The following is a 26991-nucleotide window of genomic DNA, read 5'->3' as shown; positions in this document are numbered from 1 at the left end:
AATAGAAACAGGAGGACAATGCTAGTATGGCTCTGCCCAAAGGTAACACAATCTGCCTATACCAGCACCTCTTACGAATCAATTAATTTTACAGTATTTTGTTACTTTAATCCACACAAAACAACATAAAAACTAGATGTTATGGCTTTAAGGAAGGTTATGTGCAATCTCACTAAAATGACAACACTCCAGGACTTTACTGTTCCTGTTCAAAGAAAACCCCAAAGCTTGTTGTTTTTTTACACTTTGTTTTTTGTGTCCATTAAAAAAAAAGATATAACATGCTAATTAGTGAGTTTTAGAAGTGCTGGACCAGCAGATTTTGCTAACTTTGAACTGAGCCAGGCTGGCTGTTTCCCCATTTTTTAAGGCTTTGTGCTAAGCTAAGCTAATTGTCTACTGGCTGCCGCTTCATATTTACAGTACAGACGTGAGGGTGGTATCGATTTTATCATTGAAATCTTGACAAGAAAGCAACTAAGCGTGCCTCCAAAGATGTTGAACTATTCCTTTAATGCAAGTAAAAGAAAAGAGAGCAGGTTTTTCGGATTTTTTAAAGTTTTTAAAACCCATCCTCCCCTTTTTCTTGACTCTCTCCAAAGCCTTCTCTTCTGTGGAACCTCAGGGGTAGCCTGAAGACTGTTGGCAGCAACCCTGAATCTCACGCCCCCACGAGATTACATCATCCCCTGACCTCATCACCTCAACTCACCAGTCAGCCTCTCTCACCATTCATATTGCAATAAAGCTTTATACCATATTCTGCTGAGGCATGGTCTTTCTTAATTCACAACAATGTAATTGTCCTGGAACTGTTTAGTTCTGAAGTTTTCTGTGAACGTAAGCATGTGGATATATGTGTGTGTGTTTTAGTGTGTGTTAAACTTTTGTGAGTTAAAATAACTAGGTCAACTTATCAAAGTGAGACCATGAAAATGTAGAGTTCTGAGTGGCTTTGAAAACAACTTTTAAACATTTTGCATCAAAAGGATACACTACAATGATATAATAAACCCCTGACACATCTTTCACTGAAGGTATAAACTACTAGTTTTTTCTTTTTACTGTGTGTTATTGTACAAAACACACAGTAACTTTTTAAAGTTTTAAAAAGTTGTATGAACTGCTGTTAGAGGTGGTGCTCTCAAACAGCCCTAGGTACTTTTTTAATCTATATCAGATGAATCGTGGTTGGCAGAAAAGTGACATCAGTTTTGCAACAACAGCCTAAGGGAAGCGGAATGGAAGAAGAGGGTGTGTGTGTGTGCATGTATGTACATCACGTATTCACACACAACATTCATATTAACACTACTGAGTTGCGCAATAGTATTGCAGTTATGTGTCGGACTCTGGTGCAATTTAAAAGGGCACATCAGCAATACTTTCAATCTTAACAAGAACTTGCAACCACTCTCTGCTCACCACATATTTAAATATTTACCTTTTCTGGATAACCCTGTTTTTAAAATGCACGGCGGTAGTAGATGATGAGGGATAACCAAAGAGATCATTTCAGCCCACCAACAACAAAGCTGTAGAGTCATAGTATACATACACAATGATCTACCATTAATAGCAAAAAAATAAAAGCACAATACTGCGTGAACATGGAATAGCAATGGAAGAAATGCCAATGTGACTGTTCTCACGGAAGGCCTGCACAGAGTATTCTGGGATTCATTATCTGCCAGAAAGCGGATGGCTCATTGTGGTCTCCCTGACCTCTTCTTTGTTTTTCCCTCATTTATTCACTACCTTACATAACTAGTTAACTTAAACATGCAGCAAGAGGCCTCCTTATCATTCAACAGAACATCAACAGCAGCATAGACAAAACATCCCCGTAAAGGGAAAATAGCGATGTAATCCACCTTTTTTAAAACAAAAATCAGCAGAATTTAATATACCAAAAACATTGCTCAGGACTAGACCAACAATGACTCCTGCATTTTCCCTACAGCACAAAAAGCAAATGAACTGGCAAGAAATTGTGTTTTAAGAGAAATTATGGCTTCTGAGTGATATATATCTTGCAGAGACTGTGTGTGTGTGTGTGTGTGTGTGTGTGTGTGTGTGTGTGTGTGTGTGTGTGTGTGGGGGGGGGGGGGGGGGGGGGGGGGGGGGCAGTGTGCACCCCTCCCTCAGGCAGAGACTGCAGTTGAGATTTGAGGCTGCTCTGGTATTACCATATACACTCTCGGATTCACAAAAAAATACTGTCACACCTCATACTGGTTGTGCCATGAATATCAATGGATGCTCTCCTTTTGGACTCACTCTACAAAACAGACAGTGAAAAATGTTCATGCATGACTACGTTCCACCTGGCCCACTCCATATATCCAGTTTAATGGGATAATGAACACATAGTATAAAGGAATTGTGCATGACACCAAGCTGCTTTGCACAATGCATGACTTATGTCACTGATTTTGCTCCTTCAAGGGACTATATTTTTGGGAGCTGTTTCAAGTGGTGTGTCTGTGACATTCCAACAAGTCACCTTGACAGTGGTGTGAATAATTTTGGTAATAAAAAAACAGAAATGGAACTCATTCAGGACTACAGTTATACTATGTGAAATACTCTAGGTAAATATTTTTTTTGCATTAGTCTGGAAATGATTTTGCTGACACATTTACCATGTTCACACCCCCTCCCGATTCCAATCCTAGTTGGCCTACTGAGACAAAAATCCTTGCTCATTGCTAATGGGCAAATACAGTTTCCATCCAGAAATAATAACAAAATAATTTGAGGGAAATGTGTCTCTAGGTGTGCAGGAGCCTTAAGGGACTTCTTTTCCACAGTTTTGTTCTTCTTTCAAGTTTATACCCACTTCACAAACACAGCTGGAACTATTCCGACTGCTCTTTTGTCTGAAAGGAGAGCAATCGACAGAGGTGCCCTGTTCAACCATCCAGGTGCTGAGCTTGGCACAGACGAGAAGAAGAACCCTGTCAACCTTTCTGATACGCTTGCCTGTGTTCGAACAAAGAGGATGCTTACAGACAGGCATAATTGAAGAGATCATGCAGTACCTGCATATCCTCCTGCCTGGCAGTTTCCAAGTCTTCACAGCTGTGCAGGCAAACTATCCCGCAGAGAAATGACAAAAGCAAGGAAACAAAAATCACAAAGCCAATAAGCAGCACTGAAGCTAAATTAGCTATGTCTTTGTGGGAAAGAATGACCCTGATGGTATTGACAAGGGAGACCCGTTGTGTTTTGGCTCCCCATTCAGAGCGAAAAACTCTGCAGGATTTATGTGAGATGGTCTACAAAGACATGATTAAATAGAAAATAAATATTCATAACAAAGCCAATGCAGTGCCAGATGTTACTGTTAGTTGCTCTCAGAGTACAACTATCCCCAAAGATCGTTCACTCTGACAGGCATCAAGGGTGAACATGAACACACACACACACGCGCGCACCTGTAAAGCAAACAGCGAACAGCTCATAATCCATCAAAGCTGACTTCTAAACTACCTAGTGGCCAAAAATGTTCATTGGGTACAGTGCGACAAAATTGTATGTGCTTATGATACTGCAAGATAGTTTTGAAAAAGGTGGCCATCCCGTTGTCTATTTATGACAGATAAGATTCCTCTGATAAAATAAACACGAACAAATGTATCTTCATGGGAGATGCTGATTTTGTTGAATTAGTCATGACAAAGTTTTCAGTCATTTGAATACAATAAATATAGAATAGAATACTCTTAGCCCATTTGCATGCAAATAGACAGACAGACAGACAGACTTTTACAAGCCAATTAATTCTGACCTAACAGAGGTTTGGCAAGTCGGTTGAAGTCATTTCAACACTGGACACGCCATGCTCAGTTACAGAACACCACCTCTGGAGTTGTCAGAGACTCCATGTCTTCCTCTAAGACCCTTAAACAAGGGATATCTTATTACTCTATATGCTAGCGTGCAGCCCTTATTAACAGTTCTCATAATGAAGCTGCCACATGCAATCGATCATTGATACACGATCCACAAAAATGCAGTCATATCAAGAATAATTACTCATATCAGTGTGAGTCGGACTGCCCTTGTATTGATGTTATATTCCCATCTGCACTAATTAGACCTTTCTGTGTGCGAGTAATGCAATACTGGCAGTGCCCATGCTCACTTGCATGAATAACAAAACTATTCTGAAGAGTGGCGTTGAATGCATCATTCCCTGTGTGAAGTAAGGGACAGACAAGTTTGGAGATTGTGCACAGCAGATAGATGGAGAGGGCGTGGAAAATTTGTAGTGCAAACATGTTCTGTTAAAATTGTAGCTCCAACAATCTATTTCACGGTCTCTGAATGGCAGTGTTGATTCAGCACCACGGACAGTGACACAAGGCAGCTCTGAATCCTGAGGTCTGAACTCACATCATTTCAAACAACATGGTTTTATTTCTCTCCATATTTGTCATCTGTTCACAATGTCCTCTTGAAGTGAAGAAAGAGTAGCATGTTTGTTTTTAAATTATACTACACTCAAAAGACGGCTGCGTGTTGCATTCCATCATGCTGCGATGTTTTTAATTATTTACCCGAAAATGCTTTTGATCAGAGCACCTGACCAAGCTTCTATTTTCTTTCCAAATCATCCGTCTAAATGAAAGAAGCCGAGGGTTGAAACAAATGCCGAATATGCTCTGAAAAGTACCAATGAGCTAAAAAACTTCCCACTGATATGTTGGAGAAAAACATACTCTAAAACATGAGGGAAGATCATAACACATATAAAGACGTTTTCTCAACAAGAGGATCTGTGTTTTAAACTCCAACAGTTTTCATTTAAAAGCATGTGATATTTGGAATTGTATTAAGCATTTATGCTTAAAATGGCCCTTAGCTGCCATGAAAAATATATAGTATTATATATTAGAGTATTAGACCAGTAGAACACAGTACTAGCAGTGGTTCTCAGTCCTCCCAGGTAGTTTATAGTATTCACCTGGCGTCCCTATTAGATGGTTAGAATGAAAGCCAGCAGGGCCCTGGCTCCTGAGGTCCAGGATTGAGAACCACTGCTGTAGAGAACATTTCTACAAGGCTTCACAGCAGTTTCTTTCATGAATAACCCTCTGGACCTCCAGCCCTGCTGGTTTTCTTCTTAAACATCTGACAGGGACTTTTTTCGGCCCAGTATGCCAGATGAATGCAACAATTTAGCAGCACACCTGGGTCTGGTTTACCAGAAGTGTCATGACGACAGGGCTCTTTGGTGCCATTAGTCGTCCATTGTACAGTGTGCAATAATTAAATGTACTTAAGATATACATCCCCAGAAGTAAATGATCTGCCAAAATTCTGATTCACCAGTTTCTTTTAATACTTAAAACTACTGATGAGTCATCACAATGAGTCTTAGAGAATTACATGGGCTGCCATTACAAAGCTACTATTTCCCCCAAACCAGTGGTTCTCAAACTGTGGGGCGCGCCCCTCTAGTGGGGCGCAGTAGTATTACAGGTGGGGCACAGAATTCTTTTATTTCAAGAACTTTATTGAGAACTTTACATATTACAATAGTACAAAGTACACGGACATAAAACTAAGTCATTAATAAATACATGGCGAAATGCCTGTACTTTCGTGTAAATGTTTACGTTACGCCGTTAACAGGTTACGCTTGCGCGACGGCCAAGATCCTTGGCGACTCACATGTGAGCTCCACTCATCGGACAGAGGGCTGTGGGCATTCTGCTTCTCTTCGCCACATCCTACCTCTGTGAGATCGGCTTTTCTGCTCTCTTAAAACAAAATACAGATCTAAGCTCAACATTGAGCATGAATTGAGAGTCGCCTTATCAAGTCTGCAACCCCATTTTAAAAAGATTTGTAGTGGAAAACAGGCTCATTGCAGCTACTAATACTGGTACAACTTGATGGCTCACACATATCTGCACTAATTTTGTTTTGTTTTGCACATTATTGTTGTTTTGAAAAGATATGCAGTGTAAAACTCTAAATATTAGTTGTTTTTCTCACAGATAGAACTTTATTTGCATTGTTCTAACAAAGTGACTGCACATTGTATTTGTTTTTGTCTGATAGAGCAATCTGGTTTCCTGGTTTAATTTTCTTTATTCTATTTGAAAAAGCACAGATGGAGGAGTCACAAAATGTTGTTATTTCAATAAAAATTCAACATGGACCATTTTGTTACAATTTTGTTGGGGTGGTGGGGCATGAACATGTTTCTTCCTCCAAAGTGGGGCATGACAGAAAGAGTTTGAGAACCACTGCCCTAAACCAACCCAACTTGCCTCATTGCTAAAACAAAACTAAATGACCTGCATAAGCAGAACATAATGTATAGCACAAATGCTGCCTTTGCCCTGTTTAAATGCCCCAAGCTTTCCACTCTAAATAAATATTTGCATCCATATTCTACCCTGTGGGACCTCAGTCATCCTGCTCTCTCATTGGTCTGGGCCGCGCTCATTATGCAAATTAGGTGGTGGGCGTGGTCGTTCATGAGTACGAGCTGACGTCACGGGTAGGGGGGTTTGTGGGGGGGGTCCTTAAAATATGAAAACATATAAAGCATAAGAAAAAAATAAATACGGCTGATTCCAAATAAGGGGGCGTAAAGGAAGTAGAGTGAGTAGGGAGGGAAAACCGGAGGAGTCGGGAGAGAGGACGATATAACAGGGGGGGGAGTGTGCTCTGTGCAGTTGACTACAGAGAGAGAGAGAGAGAGACAGAGAGAGAGAGAGAGAGAGAGAGAGAGAGAGAGAGAGAGAGAGAGAGAGAGAGAGAGGAAGAGGAGAGAGAGTGAGAGAGAGAGAGCGCAGCTCACCGGCCCATTGAGGAAAGATGGCTACAGTCACTGCAAACGGAGTGCAGCAAGAGAATGGATTCAGCACCACGAACAGCGCCGGCAGGATGAACGGGCTTACCATCGGCCAGAACACCATTCCAATGAAGGACCACGACGCCATCAAGCTTTTCATCGGGCAGATTCCCAGAAACCTGGAGGAAAAAGACCTGAAACCCCTGTTTGAGGAATTCGGAAAGATATACGAACTCACTGTACTGAAAGACAGATTTACGGGAATGCATAAAGGTTGGTTATTTCGGTATCTTTACTTTTGTGTTCCTTTACAAATTGAAAGGAGAGAGAGAGAGAGCGAGAGAGAGAGAGAGGAAGGGAGAGAGAGCAGGAGGGAGAAAGAGAGAGACAAATCAAAGAGCGTCCCAATTCAGTTATGGGGCAGAGAGCATGAAAAGTGTGTTCATTTTCAGATGTTTGGGACAGAGTGGGAGCCCCGTAGAGCCTTCACACACACACACACACACACACACACACACACACACACACACACACACACACACACACACACACACACACACACACACACATGCATACACAAACACCTACACACGTACATATCTAAGGCGTAAGAGGGAGAACACGTGGAAGTGAATGGCTTTGAGAGTGGAGGGTTAATTGTTACAGCGTCCAGCCCATCCACGTGAATACTACAGCTGAAACGCCTTTGCGTGTTTACATTGACTCTCATGTGCTGAGCATCCCAGTTTAAGGGGGCGGGACAGGCAAGCGCTGGATGCTGTGTTATTTCTGCAGCTGCAGAAATATCTCCACAAGTAAAAAAGACAAAAAGAGAATCCGTCCGTTCCGCATCACAGATCTATTTGCAGCATATTGTCGGAGAGAAATAAATGCTTTCAGGGGAGCGGAAAGTGCAAACCATTATCAGGCAATCAGCATCCGTGATTAACGTGGTGCTGGCATGCTGCTTTGACCTTTTCACCGGCTAATATGTAGCCTACTTTTCGGACGTCATTATTTGTGGAAAGTACTATTTACACGGCAGCTGTATTGTAATACTGCTCCGTGGGCGGGTTGCAGTCAGGAAGTACAAAGCAGGATAATAGTAGAGGCTGAGATCCAGCATGCATCGTCTTCTCGCTTGTTCTGTTCTCACCCCCGCTGTCCCCCTCATTGTCCAAAACGAGCGGGATCAGTATTCACTTAGTAATTAGTCAAGGATCGATTATTTCTAATGATAGTTATAATGGTGAATGCCAGAGAGGTTTGGGCGTTTGAGTATATTAAGTCACAAATAAAATCCAAGTGCAAAATTCAAAGTCCGAGTCTGGTTAAACACAACTTACTGCCATTTGCACTTACATGTACATTTGATGTAGAAACAAATATTATAAAACAAAACAAATTTTGAAAGGCAGTAGCTTTATTTCGTTTTGCATTTAGATGTTTATGTTTTTTATTACAAGCCTTAAATTGAAACAGCTTTTCCAGTAGTGTTTAATAGTATCATATTGTGGCTAAGGAACATCTAATAATAATTAAAATCTAATAATAAACGTTAGTATTATCACTATTTTTATTATAATTTCATACTTTTTAAGCCTTTGTTTGTTAATGTTTTAAACAGTAATTTGATTGGAATGGAAATACAAAATAAGGTCACACTTCCAGCACTATCCGTGTCATCATGAGCAGGCTGTCCTTCAGTTTATTAACAGATAAAGTACATCATTATTATGGCACTGCTACTGCTGTTTGTTATTTATAGTATTTTGTAGATAGTTGTTAATTATCCTTTATATTTTATGTCATTTTAAATCACGCACACACACATGCACATGTAGCATTGAAATCACAATCAGGTCACTCTGAGTAAAAATGATTTATTCACAAGGCAGGCAAATCATGTATGATATGTTAGTGGCTGCAGTTCATGATCTTATTGATCAGTGTTAAGTTCGGGAGAAATGATTGTGGGCTCAGCATTGCTTTGTTGTGTGTGCAGCCCTGAAGGTCTCCATGCACCACCTGTTCCTCGGTCACCAGTCGCCGGTGCTCCACCTGCTCCTTCACTTTCCGTTGTTCCTCTTTGGAGCCCAGTGATCGATTAAAACAATATTTCTGATGTTCGTGTTGTTTACGCCCGTCCTCGACTATCCCTGAATGTCAACACTCCAGAGGATGGTTGCCTCCGGACGGATAATCCTGTTCCAAAGCCAGACTGTATGCCCGTTCAAATCATCCCCCGCCAAGGCCACTCTGATGTATGCATTATGCCCACTTCATCCAGCATGACATTCAAAGTCACTTTGGGAGCACAGGCGTGCACTTTTAATAAGATTTCACCAATGCATTATATGGATGAGTTTTTCTTATTGGCCACTTACCTAAACCATGTTCATGCCTCATGCTGCGTCGATGTGTGATACCTGTAGACCAAAGCAAGAAAGAACTAGAGTAAGAAAATGGGATTAGTATCGTGAACAAAACAGAATTATGTAGTGTATCATGTGCTGTGTCACTCAAGGAGAGCGGTTTAAGACACTGAATGAATGCCCATTCTAAAACCAAGAAAAGCTTTTGCAGGGTAATTGAAGGTAAATTTATTACTTAACTTTAACAGTACTTGGGTTTCTTCAAACTGAATTATGTTGTAAACAACACACCAAGGTCAACACAGCAGTCTTCTATATCAGTAGACTTCTAACTTTTTTATTAATTGTGATTTAATTTGACAAACAATCCTATCTCAAAGCCCACTTACTGGCTATTGTCTGCAGCTTACACAGACTTCATCAATGTGAAATTTAATTGTTTCAGAAAAATAGTATATTAAACTACCAAATCATACATAAGCCCTCTTTAAAAAGCAAGTGAACGTAATTGAATGACAATAAAAATCCTTATGATTTTTATTTATCAATAAATTAGAAAACTGGGTCTTGCCACACTGTTAAACATGTTCCTCCTCATTTAGCTGCTGAAATCAATTGGGATATAAAACCTAAGCTCGAAAGTGAAGTTTATATTGTGTAAAGTTTTATATTCAAAGGTCCAGTGTGTAGCATTTAGGGGAATCTAGGCAGTATGGACTACACTATGAATAAGTATGTTTTCATTAGTGTATAATCACCTGAAAATAAGAATCATTGTGTTTCCGTTACCTTAGAATGAGTCATTTATATCTACATACAGAGCAGGTCCTCTTCACAGAGGTAAAAAGTGAAGCCGATGCGGAAGTGCATTAAACTTGCATTCTTTTAAATGGCCAGCAGGGGGCTCCTCTGGTTGCAAAAATAAGTCACATTGTTGGAAATCTACGAGAAAATGGCCCCTCTTCTCACTTGACTAATAACATTGTAAACATGAGTTTATGGTATTGAGTCTTCTTCAATACAGCATGATGTTTACCTTTTCAGGTGTGTTTTCAGTTCATGAAAGTTAACTGTAACATTTTTGGTTGTCTAAAAAATGTCTTGTTCAGCGTTCAATTGTACTTAACTCCACCCTCTTGTGTCACTTCCGGTTGCCAAAACCAAGATGGCTACAGTCTAACTGCCAAACTCAAGGCTTCAAAACAGCAGTCCACAAACCAATGGATGACGTCATGGCGACTAAGTTCACTTCTGAAACACAGTCTTAATTAGTGCCGAGCTGCTGGACATTAGAGCATCCATACATTTTCCTTAGGAGATACTGGGGACTGAAAACAATGCTAAAGCGAACGAATATTGGACTTACAGCAAGGTGGCCATAAACGCGACTCCAAAAGAACGTTAATGCTATTGCTCAATGTCTGCTAGATCTGTAAATGAACAACTGTCTGTCAATAAATCTGCTAAATCAACTTAAAGAGTGATAATATGGTGCGTTCAGTTGTTTTTTGCTGCTGCCAAGAGCCAAATAAAAATAGTTATTTCAGGTTTAATGAAGTTCTCCAAAGAGGGAAATGATATTCAGTTTTCTGGTCCATCACTTCAATACAGAGAAACATTAAGTTTGGTCAAAACACCAATTGGACGAAAACACAGCGGCTGTATAAGTGTTAGCATTAGGCTGAAATTGAATTACCTATTGGACTGTAGTTTTACAGTTGAAGACATTATGCTACTCATCCCAGAGGTTTCATTGTTTCAATGTGTTGGTGATGAGGTCTTGACATTTTAACCTCTCTGGGTTGTTCACTTCATGATGTCATGTAAGGATAGCAGATAGATATTTGCGTCACAAGAAATCTCACTGTCTGCCACCTACGGATGAGTGTTTAAACATCTTCACAACTTCACACACTCTACAACTAACAGTCCAGTGGATAGTTTCATTTGAGCCTGATGTTGTACTGCCAGGATGAACACATTGATTGATTGTTACACAAGCTGTGTAACTATCATCAAGATAGACCTTGAGTCATTTCCTACGCCTCTATACAATATACGTTTTTGCAGTGATCGTTTGTCAAAGTATATGTATTGCACAGCAGTTTCAAAAGTGGTTTGTGTTCTGTTTAGTTCTCAACAATGCATAAGATGCCAATGGCTATTATGTCAAAGTCCTGGAAGGCTCACGAACTTGTAACATTGTCACAAATTCAATCCACATTTTTAGCATAAATAGTAACACAAACATTTTTCACAGCAGAGTTAAGAGGATATAATCAGCTTGGCTCCACGATCCCTAAAAACATAAAGTTCATAAATATTTAGTGCAGTGCCATGAATATAGTTTGACTGCTACTTTGAAATCCCTCTTTGAGCTTAGTTTGTGGTTGAGAGAGATTTGATTTGTTTCGGATAGATGATGTATATGGCTGTTGGCATCAGTTAGTAAACCGTACCTAATGGATGATTTGCAGCACTACCTTTTTTCACAGCCCGAGTCCTGTGACAAAGAATTGCACCATAATTATGGATTTAAGGGCAGATCAAAATATGTCATGTTTGCTCATGACTAATTCATGTGGAATGTACTGCATTACTTTGAACAGATGTTTTATGCTTTGTGAATTCTTACTTTGGGCATTTAGGGGTTCTCCAGGGACTCATCTGAATATCTGGGGAATTTTGTATTTAATATTTTCCTGTACAATTCAGTGGATTAGTGTTGCTGTATGCTGATGTCTATTCAGAAGGCGTTTTTTTTTCCATTCGTTTCTTTTAACTGATGATTATATCCTTTCCGTAGTTGATAGACGCTCTTGCCTTTAATGTCGATTTGATAGTTTGTGTGTCGTCAGGGAGCCTTATGCAGCATGTGGGATGACTTGACACTATTGGCGTGCGCGGCGCTCGTCAGTGTGTTGTGCAGCCAGGTCGTGCTGTTTAACATCCATCATTTCGCTGAGCACTACATTATCATAATACTTAGTGTCAGTGCCAGAACGCATGCATTGTTCAGACATGCTGAATGTTAGTGGGGGGCAAATCTTTTGCTTGAGTAGCGTTATCTATCAATCCGTCTCTGATGCTGAGAGCAGGGACTCTGAACTGCACCACACAGCCAGGAGGAAGAGATACAAAGAGACGTTAAATATCCTCATCCATTCTCCTCTCCTCGGTAGGTCCATGCAGTGTAATTGGCTATAAATAGCCTGCCAAATTGACATAAAAAACCTCAGTAGGGCACTAATATCTAATTGCAAATGAGACATAGAAAGTAACAACAAATCCTTGAAAGTGTCTTTTCAATTCATAGACGGTTTTGTGGTACTCAATTGTGTGTGAAATTCAATTCTGTTACTTTAAAAATAAATAGTTTTGAGACTTTTAGTAACGGCCACAAGGGGTTATAGATCTGAGCCTATAGTAGGTTTTATCTACAGTATGAGCATTGTAGAGGAAGTGTTGGACAGTGATTGACAGTTTGTGTAAGTTGAGAGACAGGTGTAGTGTAAGTCTACAGATGACCTCTTTGATCACCAGAAAGGAGGCTGTGTGTGAAGCAGACAGCTAACCACTCTGAACAGCCCGCTCCGAATGTAGATCGACTGAAAGATGGAAAGATGCTCGGCAGGTAATAGCGTGGTTAACACGGAAACATGAAGCGGTTGATGAATCCTCACATCGTATTTGTCTCAGCACCCATGAGAGGGTCAGGCTGTCACATTCAGCAGCATCCAGTTGTTTTACATAATTTCTTTTGCGCCTGTATCTTCTTTGGAAATTAATTTGCATTCTTTTCCCACTTTAATGAACATTCTTGGATCAGACACGTGTGAGGAGACTGGAGGAAAGCAAATTGCTCATGATTCATGAATTCACTGCTAATGAATTGAAATTTTATACAAATTTGTTCTGGAGTTATTTCAATTACAGATACCTGATGCCTTAAAAAAGCACAATTTACTCTTAATGCCTGGATGCATGCAATTGTGAGCACACACTAATTTCCATTTTAAAACAAACTTTTAGAAGAAGCATTACATGGGGGGGAAAGTTCTTTAAGTAATTACTCGAAACGTGTCTTGCAAACGCAAAGACACATTTCACATTTCCTGCTTTCTCTTTGAACTAGTTTACAGGGTTTACTTTTTCATTTGCCTTCAATATAATGTGTTGAACTTCTGTCCCTCACTGAAATTATGTGGTAAATTGTCTTTGATTACCAAAGTATTATTTTCACCCCACTTAACCTGCTCATCACAGAAAGCCACCAGTCCTTCTGTTGCCACCATCAGAGCCATGTTCTCCTATTATTCTTCTATTTAATGCCTACGACTTATTTTCTCCAGTCTTTGGTTTAAGATTTTGTCAATTCAAACTTTGATTCACAAAGGAAGGTTTAAACGTTATCTGAGTTATTTGCTGAAAATGAATACCTTATCTTATGTAGCAGTACCACAACAGGCATGGGAAGCACTGAAGCACCAAACCAGTGTTTTTTTCACATTGTATCCTTTTTACTACAAATAATCTTCACTTTACATTACTGCTCAATACTTGAAAGGCTTAAAAGACTTGCGTCAGTTCCTCAAGTTTTGTAATACATCACAGTGAACACCATGTCTGCTGTTGTTGTCAAAGTTAGTTTTTTTTGGTAATGTTGTGCAGACAGTTTAAATCAGTTTGCACGTTCTGCTGCATTTCCACTGAACAATGAAAGTGGTATGTTTTTGAAAGCTCCATTTGTGTGATTGCACATACCACCAACAGGACAACAATGTGGGATAACCTGCATATATGAAAGTAATCCCATGCCAATTAGTCAACTTAAAATTTTAAGCTGACAGCCCTAACCTGCTACCAGCTGCTACATCCTTGTTACCTCCCCTCAAACTGTATCATTGTGTCTCTCCTCATGTTCTCCAAGCTGAATGCTCATCTGTTCCACAACTGGCTTTCTCAGTCACAGAGTCCTTTGGGCTTAAGACGTCCCCTGAGCCAGCACTGTTGGATATGAAGCTTTTCTAAAGCCCCGCCGTTTTTTCACCACCGCCGGGAAGCCGAGGCAGCCACGCAGCTGGCCTGAATATCAAAGGCTACACTGAACAAAAAAGTCTAGTTTAACAAATCATTTGAACTAATAGTATCACATGCTAATTTTCTTAAAGCATCTAGAAAAATCTGGAGTGGGGAGAGATCGCTTCACTGACGCAGTTTTACTTGCTTTAAGCATGCTACTGGAAAAATTCAACAGATCACTTGAATGTCAAATCTTAATCTGAAGTAACCAGAAACTATAGTTGTAATACAAGTAAATTACATCTACCACAAAATTGTACTTATGTAAATGTACATGTAAATGTACTTAGTTACTTTATTTTACAATTTTGAAGTGACTAGAAAAAGTTAAAAATAGTAGGTATAAACAATACAAAACATTTTTTAAATTAAATAATTCTTTCAACCCAAAGTTAATGTTTCACTGGATTAAAAATCATAAAAATAAAAGTTTAAGGCTAAACATTGTTGAAGAAAAGTTTACCGGAGTTCATGCTCTCTGGTAGGGCCATTTTTAAGTCACACTTCACTATATCATGTGAGGAAATCTTGCCACTGTATTTACTAAACTTCTTGACAATATGCAGCAAAGTGACACGGTGGAAAATACCAAAAAGGTTAGGGCACTGGAAGAGGAGTGTTAGCAACAGCCTACAGTTCCCATAAGCCTTTGCTAGAACATGCCCCCTAGGGAGACCTCGGTTCATGTCTCACAGTTTTGTAATGTCACAAAGGATGAAGAGCGTTTCCCCAGGCTCCCAAACTTTTCTGCTTTGCTGTGTGGCATGCTGTTTCATCAGTGTCGTTTAGGTGATTTTTCCTCTTGAGTAACTGCCTAGTTGTGGAGGTGGGTGAAGGTTGTCGTGAAAGGGAGCTCTCTTGGCCGGGAGCCAGAGTGTGTTGCTGGGTTTTGGGGGCGATGGGTGCTATGTGCTGCATGCAGGGTATCATTTGTATGTCTGAGTGTGTTTGTGTGTGTGTGTGTGTGTGTGTGTGTGTGTGTGTGTGGGTCTCGTTTCTCCCATGGGAATCCTTGGCAGCAGGTGTGACATGCAGTAATGGGAAATTATGCTGCACAGTGCAAAACCTCTCCTGAACGGGGTCACCCACTGTCAGTTCTGCCAAGCGCATAACAGAACAACCACTCACCCTTTAATGAAAGCTGTCACATTTTTGTAAAGGAATTATTTATTGATGCATATACATTCTGTTTTCCTGAATTATCAAACTTAAAGGAAAGTCTCCAGAGATGTGTGAGGGTACAGTTTCCGCTTAAAAGGAGGATTTTAATAACTTAGTAGCTAAAAATAAATACTGTTTTAATTGTTCCTCCTGTGCTTGGTTCAATAACTAAGAAATCATTCATAAGACAGCAGTATGCACATTTTTTTAGTAACGATGTGAAAACAATAACGCCCTATCTGGGGTGACTAAGCATTTTCAATCATCACTCCTGATTTATATTTAACCTCGAGGAACACACCTGTCTTTACACCTGTATGTTGAACAATTTATTTTGGTTAGTCTTTTTCTCTATATTAAACTGAATGGAGAAAAACAACAACAAAAATACAAACAGTATAGCAAACATATTATTGTCATAAACAGTGTACATATGCATGAGTTCAGTAAATCTAATCTGAAGAGGTTGTCATATTTTGATAAGAAATGTGTAAAATTGTAATCTTATTTCTCAACCAGCATGTTATTTTCTCTGAGGGTATAGAGCTATTAACTTCAGAGAGCCACATTTCAATTGTCAGAGCAGTATATGAATTCCATTTTAATGTAATACATGTTTTTGGAAATAGCTTGTAAGGTCTTATAGTATGGCTTGCGTAGATTGGAATTACTTCACAAATCACAAATCTCTGGGTCCATTTGGAAGGTTTTTATATGGAAGTCGACTGTAAGGATGCCTAATCTCTGAACAAACGTCAATGAAGAGATGTTACACTGGCTTTACATGGTAAATTTAAAATGGACTTTCATGGTAGAGCCAATGAAAATCAAGATCTGTGTTTGAAAATACACTTTGTGCAGCTTAAACTGGGTTACATAAAGATGATGGAGAAGGCTTAAATTGATCTTTTTTCTCTTATATGTCAAAAACTGTATTTTTACATTTTAGACATTGTATTTGATGGGTGCTAAATGCTGAAATCCCTAGATCATTGAAATCACTTTAAATGTTTTGAATATCATGTTTTGTGATCGACTATAAAGTCCTTACTTAGCATCCAACAAACACAATATACCACGTACTCTTTTTTTAAACAATGCAATATGGTCTCTGACACTTCAACAGTTTTTCTTCTTTTTGTCATAAATGGTGGTTCATTGTGGATTAAACCCATCTCTCTCCTGTCTCCCTGATACTCTAGGATGTGCCTTTCTAACATACTGCGCCAGAGAGTCAGCACTGAAGGCCCAGAGCGCCCTCCATGAACAGAAGACTCTGCCAGGGGTAAGTGCCCCCGATCTGCCCTCTGTCATAGGCTAAAGCCCCTGGGGCAGCCAGCCTGGCATGGGATCCTACAGTAACATAGGGATTATATCACACTTGCACACACACACATACGTGCACACGCCGAGGCACATGGGTACACAGTATACATTAACACACACATTCAGGCACACACACGGATATGGAAACAGATGGAAAGAGTCACTCACACTTTCTCAGCCTCTTTTTCTTGCTCGCTATCAGACACATTCTTTCTTGCTCACTCACCTACACACACATGCACACACACACGGACATACAAAAAGAGTGTGAGTGGCCTATCTCACCTTGCAGTGTCTTATTACACTAATCACCCCGGCGGAGATATTTGATAAGCGCTCCTTCATAACAGCCTGTGCCGTCCTTCCCCTGTCCTCTCACAATATGGCTGCCGCAGACACTAATTGCCTTGAGGAATCCCACTCTCATTATCACATATAATCAAACAGTAAGTATAAACAATCATTTTTACCATGTATATCACCATCTGGTGTTTTTTGTTTTAATTCTCTCCCATTTTTTAATTTTTTCCCCCTGTTTTCTATCAGTTGCCTTTGGGGAGCGGGTAACTTTTTCAATTAAAATAATGGCCTCTTCAAACAACACAGGTAAAACCTACCCAGTAGTGGGCTCTTAAGCCCACCCAGGAGGAGACCCTCAATCTGGGATCAGCATGAGCTTGTGGTGTGTATCTGTACTTGATGTGTGTGAAGGGGATTCGACTCTCACATCAGGGGAATTATCGAGGTGTGATTGAATTACGCCCGCGGGTCCCTAAGAACGTGAAACTGCTCCAGTGCCCAGGCCCCCCTCCCTTTTTCCTTTCACCATGAACCAAGACACCCTCCCAGGTTGGGGCTTTAATCAGAGCCTCGGGATATCCACCTGAATCTCTGGGGAGGGAGAGAGGTAGAGACAGGAAGTAGGAGAGGAAGAAAGTAGGTAAAGGCATTGGTTTTGGGGCCAGAGGTTGATGGACTTGGGTGGCTTTATATTATTCCTCACTGTTGGGTTAATCAGCTGTTTTCATTTCACTTCATTTCATAGGTACTTCCCTGAATGTTATGCACACAGGTACACTGCGGAGAAAGAGTCCCTGGGTGACCGGGATCCCTGGCTCGTTACTGCCTCCCGCAGCTTCATAATGAGATGATTGTCATGATGGTCCTGGATAGGTGTTCCTGTCTTTATTGCCCTCATAGAGTGAGGTTCTTGTTTGTATTCTATCTAGAAAGAGGTTAATGGCATATTCTGTGGGGTTTGGGTAAACATTTCCCCAGTACATCTCACAGCGAGGGGTCAGTCCTGCAATCTCGGACTGAGCACCGCCTGCAGACAGAGGGCTAATGAAGATGTGCTTTCTTTCTGCGTGTGTGTGTGTGAGTGTCGATGCGTGTATGAGACAGGCACAGAGACAGAGAGAGAAGGATAGAGAAAGAGAGAGAGAGAGAGAGAGAGAAAACAAGGAGAGTTGGAGGGACACAGGGACAGACAAAGGCCGAGAGAAGTGATACTTCTGGACAAGCCTCATTGTCATTGTTATGGCTTGATGCTTTGAGATGCTCTGTCATATAATGCTGCCCTTTCAGTGGCTACTCCACACAGTGTGCGGACGTGATTGTGCAGTCGGATTGTGGCGGTGTGACTGTCAGGCAACCTACATGCAAAGAGATCTGACATCTGGCAATTCAAATGAAATAAAGCATACATATATATATCAAGTCTTTCACAATATGATACCTGAAACAAAATCAAAGTAAAATGTTGGACGAACAAAATAATACAAACACTGCCTAAAAAATGTATTTGATGCAGATGAATCACATTTGCAATAGCAGCTGCATATATATGTCATGCAGGGTTAAATCCAAACTGAAGTGTTTTTAGCTTTAAAAGAGCTCGGACAGTCCTCAGCCTATTTCATCATGTTTATCCAGCATGGAATTCTTGTATGGCTTCCTCACTTCGACATATCATTCATACAGGATACATATAGGCTGCATATAATAAAGGCCTGCCCTCTTGGCTTAAGAGGTTGGAGTGTGCAGACATGTGAAGCAGAGGATGTGAACTCCCAATGTCTTTTGATATAACATAACACTGTCAAATGTGTCTATGACCATGGAATAAAAACTGATGTGAATCACCAATGACCTTCTCTTCTAGTGAGTCTACCTGCATAAAGATATTATTCACAATCCGCTAACGGTACATGAATACAGACTGAAAAAATATGTTTATGTTGGCATTACTGATTATGCCTTCAAAAGTTTACAGCTAAATTTTTAAGTAACAAATCCTCTTCCTCTAAAAATGAAAAGTTCACTTAGGAGAGATTGCCTCTCTAACTGTGCCCAGATCATCACAGTTGAAGGAACATGTACATGCCCAGCTTCATAAGTATCTCAGTCAGAGTGCTGTCTTTCTACTCCGTCCTTCATGTAGTACTTTCATTGTTACAAAGTGTCACCTTTTCGGCACATATTTTCATATCATAACACAGAGTGTGCATTTCACCAAAGGAGGAGACTAAAGGCTTAACAGTGTGACAGAGAGGAGGCAGATATATCCGCGTGTGTGGTCTCAGCAGGAAGCCACGACTCTTACATCATCTCCAGATTGGCTGTGAATCTTACATTTTTCCATAATTCACATTCCTTTATTTCCTTTACTAAGTCTTGTACTGCATTTACGACATTCAACTTGCCACCAGAGAATCTGGCTCTGTGTGTTGTGGCTGAGGTGAGCAGTGTTTACATTGTTTGATTAATTGCATGTAAAGAGCATAATGAGCTCTTGATGTCCCGTGCTCCCGATCCTGCTGCTACAGTTTGTACTGTAAATGTAATCAGAGATTCAGCCTCTTGCCCTTGGTGAGTTAGTGCTGTTGTGTTTACGTGCACATTCAGCATATCCCCCGATGTAGGGCAGCATGGCACTGCATGGGGACAGGTTAGGTCATGCCTGTGAATGATTTCTCCACGATATGATTAATTCCTAGGACGCTCACACACTGACTTGCGCCAGAGAATAGCTTGTGAACAATGCACTAACATTTCCTTTCTACGTCAATGTGTAGATCCAGGTAAGTTGTCCATCTATAAACTTTATGGAAATCGTGGTACTTTCTTTTTTGCAACATCATCTGGAAATGAAAAACACTGAGAAAGTATGAATTATATTTGCGGTTAAAGCACCAAAATGTTGCCAATGCCAAGTAGCCTCCCAATGTGTCGCCATTGGAGCCAGGAACCTTCAAATGAATCCTGCCTTTTCTCCACCACTTTCTCCTCTCAGGCCAATTAGTTCCTGGTGTTCACATATAACGCACATGCTAATTGGATGCTACTGAAGCCCAAAAGCCAATTAAAATTTTCTTGGAAAAAAGATCCAGCTTCTCTTTGTCTCTCATTTGGTGCTCTCTTTCTACCCTCCCCCAATGCCTTCTCCTGCCTAATCATCTTTCTGCCACTTTCATTGCCACACCCTCTTTTTTCCACACTTACTCTGTGGAATGTGTGGAGTTTCAGCTGGTGCCCCAAACTGATACTTTCCATTTACATAGAGCTTTCTGTAAAGGGATCGCCATTTTTAGGTTTCAGAGTGAGAGTACAAGCAGCACCTGACCCATGTATTGATGATGAGGCAGCCAAGAGCAACAGTGAAGAAGATAGGAGAGAAGAAAAAGTTACCAACTCCTACTTTCTGAAGTGTTTCACTTCATATTTGAAAGGGTAAGCTGGAAGATATCAGCTTCCACCAAATTGAGTAGCAAAAGGTTGGGTTTCTCACATTTTTTTCTTCTTCTTCTTCTTCTTCTTCAGTGCATGAAAAGTGCCGAAAATTGACTTCAGTGTGTGTCACACAAAAATGGGTCAGGGGAATATTGTGCAATACTGGTATTATGTGTCACTAAGCACACTGACATGGCCCAATGCATCCATGATCTTGACACTCTCCCTGCATCACTCCACAGATGTGACCACCGTGGACCTGCCATATGCCTCTGTCTATGACTCAGTGCACGCTCAGAATAAGCAACCAGCATTTTTACCCTTGATATTTTTAGTCTCCTAAAACCACACATGCCTTAGATAGGCAGTGAGTATCAATATGAACCAAAGTTTAACTTGTGTAATTGTTCTCCAAGTTTGTTGCTTCATTTTAGCAGAATTTTGTTCATGGAAAAGTGACTTTTTAGGGGAATTTATGAGGTAAAAAGAGATGAAAGCTCACATGCATATTAATACACACATAAACACTCACACCGTTATGCAACATGCCTAACCTCTCTCTATTTTATTACCACGTATCTAAATAAATACGTTAAATGATTTATTCAGTAGTAAGGGCTTTGTGTGGAGTTTTCCAGGTGAGAGTTGTGTGTGTTGCAGCGTCAGGGCGTCTTAAGAGGACACACTGAGTCCCTCTCCAGCGGGTCCACTCCTGGACAGACATGCTGCAGTTTAAACTAATTACTCAGGCCACACAGGGCCTTTACCCATTCTTTTAAGGGACAAATTGTGTTCTGTTGCCGATCAATTTGTCCTCCGTGCCAGATTTGTCAGCCTCCAGTGCCCCTGAGCAGTTGCCATTATGAAGCAAAAAAAAAGGCCTGGGCACTGGACGTGAGACCTCTGTTAAGGCTCCCGCTGCTCTCCTCATCATCAATTATGTCTATATCATTTTCTTTCTGCTGCCCGCTTTAGAAAAGAAATTAAAAAGGGCCATTGTTTTTCTAATCCCCTTGGGATGAAAGCATTTACTACGCTGCTGCACCATGCACGGCCATCCTGCCGATTAGGGAGTGAATGGAATCACAATCGAGGGATGCACTCGGCATTGTCTCCTATTATGTGGCTGGTGGCCCTGAATGTTGTGCAAAAATTAATTTTGTTCCATCTGATGGGATTTTCAACCTTGGAAAGTGCAAAATGTTAATCCTGGCAGGCAGGCGGATGGACATCGTGGAACGCTTGGCTTTTTTACCGGCCAATGTGGACAGGGCGAAAACATAGTTGATAGTGAGAGAGCCCTTAACCAGCCCATAAAGATGGCAGGCCAGAGGCACCGACAAATGAGCAGGAGAGATAGTGCTTTTTACAGGCTGCAGGGCAGGAGAGTTTGGGTGTTCAGAGGATGGCAACAACCAGGCTCATTTGTCCTCTTGATCTTGAACATATACTGCAATACAGTATAACAGGCGTGTTCCCAGGTTGTTCAGGTGAAAATCGCAGCTCCTCAATCTATTGAGAGATGGATTCAGGAACAAAGTTATTCGGAACGTTTCCTTCAAAATGAGATCCATAATTTATATAAGTGCATTCGACTCGCACAGCGGAAGCAGTGTATCCATGTGTCTGTGTATCATTCTATATAGATTAAGAGGAGACAATTAGGCTCTTGTTCCCCTAAATGACTCTTTGATTTGACATACTCTAGTCGGACAGTGAAATCTGATGGCCATGATCGCCAAAGAAGCTCCAGTAGAAATAAAATACCTAAAAGATGATGACTTGATGACTAACGCTGGATGTTTCACCAAACCGTAGACCCGACTTTCCGTCATTCTATTTTAATTGTGACACACAGAGTCCCTCATCACACCACCAAAACCCAAGTATTGTTTATCCTTCCCTTCATCGGGGGAAGTCTGTAGGGAATATTTTAGGAAAGAAGTCTTCTGGGATTGAGCAAATATCGTGAGTTAGTAAATAAATAATTAAATACCATTACTTTATATACACCCTCCCATAGGTTACATCTTTGTATTCTGCGCTAAAATAAACGCCTGAAAGCAACAAGCTGAATGTTTAAAAGTGGAATTACAAGCACAAAAATTAAAAAGAAGATGACAGAACACTTTCAAATGATAGATGTAGTAATAGCAATCCTAAATTGACAAAATGAGAAAACTTTTGTGATTGCCTGTAATCAAAAATATTGAAAGGTGTACCATGGGTAATGATTTTGGAAAGATTAGCATCATCCTCACTGGATGGGTTTTGTTTTAATATGTGTCGAAAGCATGTTCGCTGAGTAGTTCCTTCACACCTTTCCTCCACGTTGAACACATTCACTGTCTTTCCCTCGCTGACAGGTGGAGTCAGACTCCGCCATGCATGCTCTCCTGCGCTAATTTATCCACTTCTTTAGCTGTAATGAGGCAGAACTGGTAAATGTGGGGACAGCATTGTTAACATTGCTGCTTCACTGGGGATGAGGAGAAGGCTGAGAAATAGCGGAGAGGGATGGAAATGAGGCCCGGGTGCTGTCATACCTCCAAGAATGATGCTTTTACTCTTTTACCCGGGTTGGATCGTTGTCTCTTAGTTAGGCTGCACGCTGGAATATGACATTTCCTAAACCAATTAAAAATCGAACTTTCCGTTGGATCCAGATCCGGCTGTCTGGCAATAACAATCGGGTAGAAATATAAATAACAAACCAATATTTCGACTGGATCTTCCCCTCCAAATCATCAAAAAAAAGGCTGTGGATTTGGCTAATTAACTTTCCATCCCATTCAATTTGAGAAGATCAATTTGAGAAGATCAAAGCGTAAATCTAACTTCAAAGTTGTGTAATATTCAAAGGATGCTTCCATAGATTCAGACAGTTTGATGTCTCAATATAAACAGGTGTTGGAACCCTACAACAAGTTGGTAATAATAAAAGGTTTTTTTCGTTTACTAAGACAGCTGCATGTCAAATCGTAATTTTTTTGAGTTCTTACTTTTCTCTCCTGTCCCCCCTGCTAGTTTTTCCCATTTCCTCTCTTTTCCATCCCTCTCCTCCCTGTCAATCAAGTTTAATAGTAGCCTTTTAATTGCCATTCACAACTCATTCTGGCAATCATGGAAGACATCCGGGCAATCCGCACGTATTTGTTCAAAGACAAAACAAGGGGTGAAGACAACATGTTGCTGCTGAGTTCAGCAAATCATTCATCATTCATTCAATCACATGGACTAGTGTAAACTTTGATCTGATTTCAAAACACATACACCCACACACACACATACACACACACACACACACACACAAACACAGAGGTACTTGTATGCGCCTCTAAGGACTTGTGAAAAATAAGTAACTGGACATCTGACATATTTGGGAGGGGAAAGAGACAGGAGGTAAGGGGTGAAAGAAAGAGCTAGTGAACAAGGAAGAAAGAGCCAACGAGGAAAAAGATGAACTGATGAGTCACCATGAGAAAGAGAGAGAGAGGGAAAGAGAGAGAGAGGGAAAGAGAGAGGGAAAGAGAGAGAGGGAAAGAGAGAGAGAGAGAGAGAGAGAGAGGGAAAGCGAGAGAGAGAGAGAGAGAGAGAGAGAGAGAGAGAGAGAGAGAGAGAGAGAATGAGAGGAGATGCATTCTTGCATAATTAACACCCGAGCATCACCAGGACAAACTCCTCCATCAGCGTGTCCAAAGGATTAACTACGCCACGCTCCTCTTATCTCCCCCATTTCGTTTAAGAAAGAAAATGACCTTGCGCTTGTTTACATGCTGATTAAAGGCAGGAAGGAGAGAAGGAGACAGAGAGAAAGTCAAACTGTAATCAGAAGAGTTTGTTAGGTGAAGTATTTCTGGTGGTGCGCTCTCAGCAGATACAGCGAGCAGCAGCCAGTCTGTGTCACAGTAGCAAAACAACCCCCCCCCCCCCCCCCTAACGAGTGATGAGTGGGCTGGGACAACAAGAGTGCGTGCGCGTGTGTGCTTGTTTGAGAAGGTGGTGTGTGATAAAAAGTATGTTTGGTGTGTGGGTGGTTCCATTAGTTGGTCTGCCTGTTTTATTGCACTGGGATCAACTGCTGTTTCTGGAGCTCCTATGAGTCAGTCAGTCTATATACTATAGGCTACTATCTATGTGTATGTGTGATGTGCATGTGATGTGCTGTATTTATTTTTCTTCTTTTTTTCTTCTTTGAAGAACCATGTTCGAATTGTAGACCTTTGAAGTAAGGTAATTTGTGCAGTCATTTTGGCTTCATCAGCTGTTTAGGGTTCCTTTTTGCTTTGGGATTAAGGCAGCTATGTTTTTTTTAGATATATATAATGTATTGGGAAAATTGCCATAAAGAGCTGAGAGTATGATTGAGACTCTCAAGTCTCTTCCTCTTGGTATTGCTATGGTACGTGTTTCTCAACGTGAAGGCCACATTCTCGTAACCCCTCCTGCTTTTTTTCCCTTTTCCCTCAAAAGTTTTCTCTTTTGCCATAAAACCTTAAAATCTCAGTCAGTGAGAATACAATACAGAGGCATAATGCCTCTGTATTGTATTCTCACTGAATCTAATGATTAGAGGGTGTCAGTACGTTTGGCAATAATCTATCACCAGCGATTAATTGATGGTAAAAACTGCATATAGCAGCATTACAATGAGAATTTGGTAGAATAAAAGGTTGTCTTAGGGTTAGGACTTCGGCTTTAGATCAGGCTCACTTTTAATCATTAGAAAGTGTTATGGCTAAATTACGGTAATCTGTGGTAAATTAAATGAACACATTTGGTCATTTCTGTCTTGAGGCAATAATCAAGGGGCCCATATATGAACATTGAGACATGTTTTGTTTGCTGTAATCAACCCTCCTGTTCACTTGAGGTGATCCTTTCCTATAAGTGCAAGGTATCTTCCAAAGTCTTTTCTGTAAGAAATTCCCTCTTTGTGTTACTATTTCTCCACCAGCAAAATTACACCACAAATGGGTAATTCTGTACTCAACAGACTAAATGTGGAAAATACACACTACAAATACAGACTTCATGAAGTCTCATATTTGCTTCAGCTGAACTTTGGAAAGTTCAACGAGAATTCTGGGGCTTCTCTCCCATTTTTTCTCCCATGTTAAAAACAGTTTAGGAAAGGCTTAAGAAATTATTACAGCAAGCAAAAATTGTTTCAATGTGCGTATAGGCATGTGAATATTATTTTAAGATAGATGTCATCATCTAATGTCCACACATGTATAGTGGGACAATCTTGATATCTTTTGCAGTCTGATTTTTCTTTCTCTCTCTCTCTCTCTCTCTCTCTCTCTCTCTCTCTCTCTCTCTCTCTCTCTCTCTCTCTCTCGCTCTTATTGCATCGTTCTTATTGCTGTCATGCGTCTCCTTTCCTTGTGTCACTACAATAATGGTCTTTTATCCTCGGCAGACTCTGACTCACACAGACAGGAAAAGAAAGTTCACTGGGTGGGAAGAAAAAAAAACTGTGACTATGAATCACTAGTTTGTATCCTTCTCTTTTGTACACGGTCTGTCCTGTATTTCTAAAGGGCTTATTGGACATCTACTGAGGACAATTTTAATTACAGCAATAAGAGATGGACCATTACTTAATAGGAACAAGTATTCAATATCAACCTTTTATTTTACCAACCCATGCCTGGGTTCTCTATTGACGACATCAAAGAAACAAAGATATCTAAAAATCAAACTCATATTGCTAATTTACTCTTTTATTGTTAGAATAATGTGCAGTGTCACGCACATTTTATGGGCATACTATTTCTTCTTTGGCCATCTAGAGTCAGATTGTTTTTTTTTAAATCATCCAAGAAAAAAACAAAAACATCCATATAGCCAAAGCTCAATAATTGGACTTAACATGATATTAAAATGATATAGCAATTTACTGTAATTATTTAATTATTATTCAGTGGTTGCAGCATTTACATTATATTTTATGATGTATTAATATATACATATATGATATTATAAATTGCAAACATTTGAAACAGAAAAAAGTGTCCGCAACTATGCCTTGAGTTAATATTACATGCCCTGTATTTTGAAGTATATTTATTCAAAGGCTTAATTTCCATATTGCTTACTCTTTACGCTTTAAGTGCAATTGTAACTGTAAATACGAGCCAGGAATACACCATTTGCTCATCACAGACAGGTAGATAGGGAGACAGAAGGAAAATGAGAGAGAGCAAGATGGCGATACAGAGAAGTGAAAGGTGAAATGGGGGTGCACAGGCCACCGCTAGTTTTTGTTCAGTCAGACCCGCTACAGCAGAGGAAAGCTCTGACAATGAGGTGTCGGAAATAGCACCAAGGCTAACACCTCACCTCTTGCTTATTAATTCATCGCTCTCATAGCCGCCATCACACACACACACGCCACAAACACACAAACAATGGACAGCTTAGTCACTTGTACACAAGCGTGGTGAGCACATCTCTCACCTCAACACACACACACACACACACACACACACA

General features: G+C 40.4%; 1 protein-coding gene across 9 annotated transcripts in view; it reads left to right on the top strand.

Annotated features, from left to right (window-relative positions):
- The first annotated feature begins 6672 nt into the window (after positions 1 to 6672).
- celf6 (CUGBP Elav-like family member 6) overlaps positions 6673 to 26991 on the top strand; it is a 132092-nt gene continuing 111773 nt past the window's right edge. For 6 of the 9 annotated variants that reach the window (XR_011105043.1, XM_068730120.1, XM_068730117.1 and 3 more), the window contains exons 1-2: positions 6674 to 7090; positions 16638 to 16720. Coding sequence is in view for 8 of the 9 variants with exons in the window: in XM_068730120.1 (XP_068586221.1) it covers positions 6841 to 7090; positions 16638 to 16720 (333 nt within the window). In the remaining variant the exon portion in view is untranslated. Of the gene's footprint in view, positions 7091 to 16637; positions 16721 to 26991 lie in introns of all 9 variants that reach the window. The other 3 variants (XM_068730121.1, XM_068730118.1, XM_068730123.1) reach the window with 2 other exon arrangements.

The sequence above is a fragment of the Cebidichthys violaceus genome, unplaced genomic scaffold (genome assembly GCF_023349555.1).
Source record: "Cebidichthys violaceus isolate CVI_PGR_0920_01 unplaced genomic scaffold, fCebVio1.0.p SCAF_5, whole genome shotgun sequence".
Classification (NCBI taxonomy): domain Eukaryota; kingdom Metazoa; phylum Chordata; class Actinopteri; order Perciformes; family Stichaeidae; genus Cebidichthys; species Cebidichthys violaceus.
This window is presented reverse-complemented; position numbering and strand designations above follow the sequence as displayed.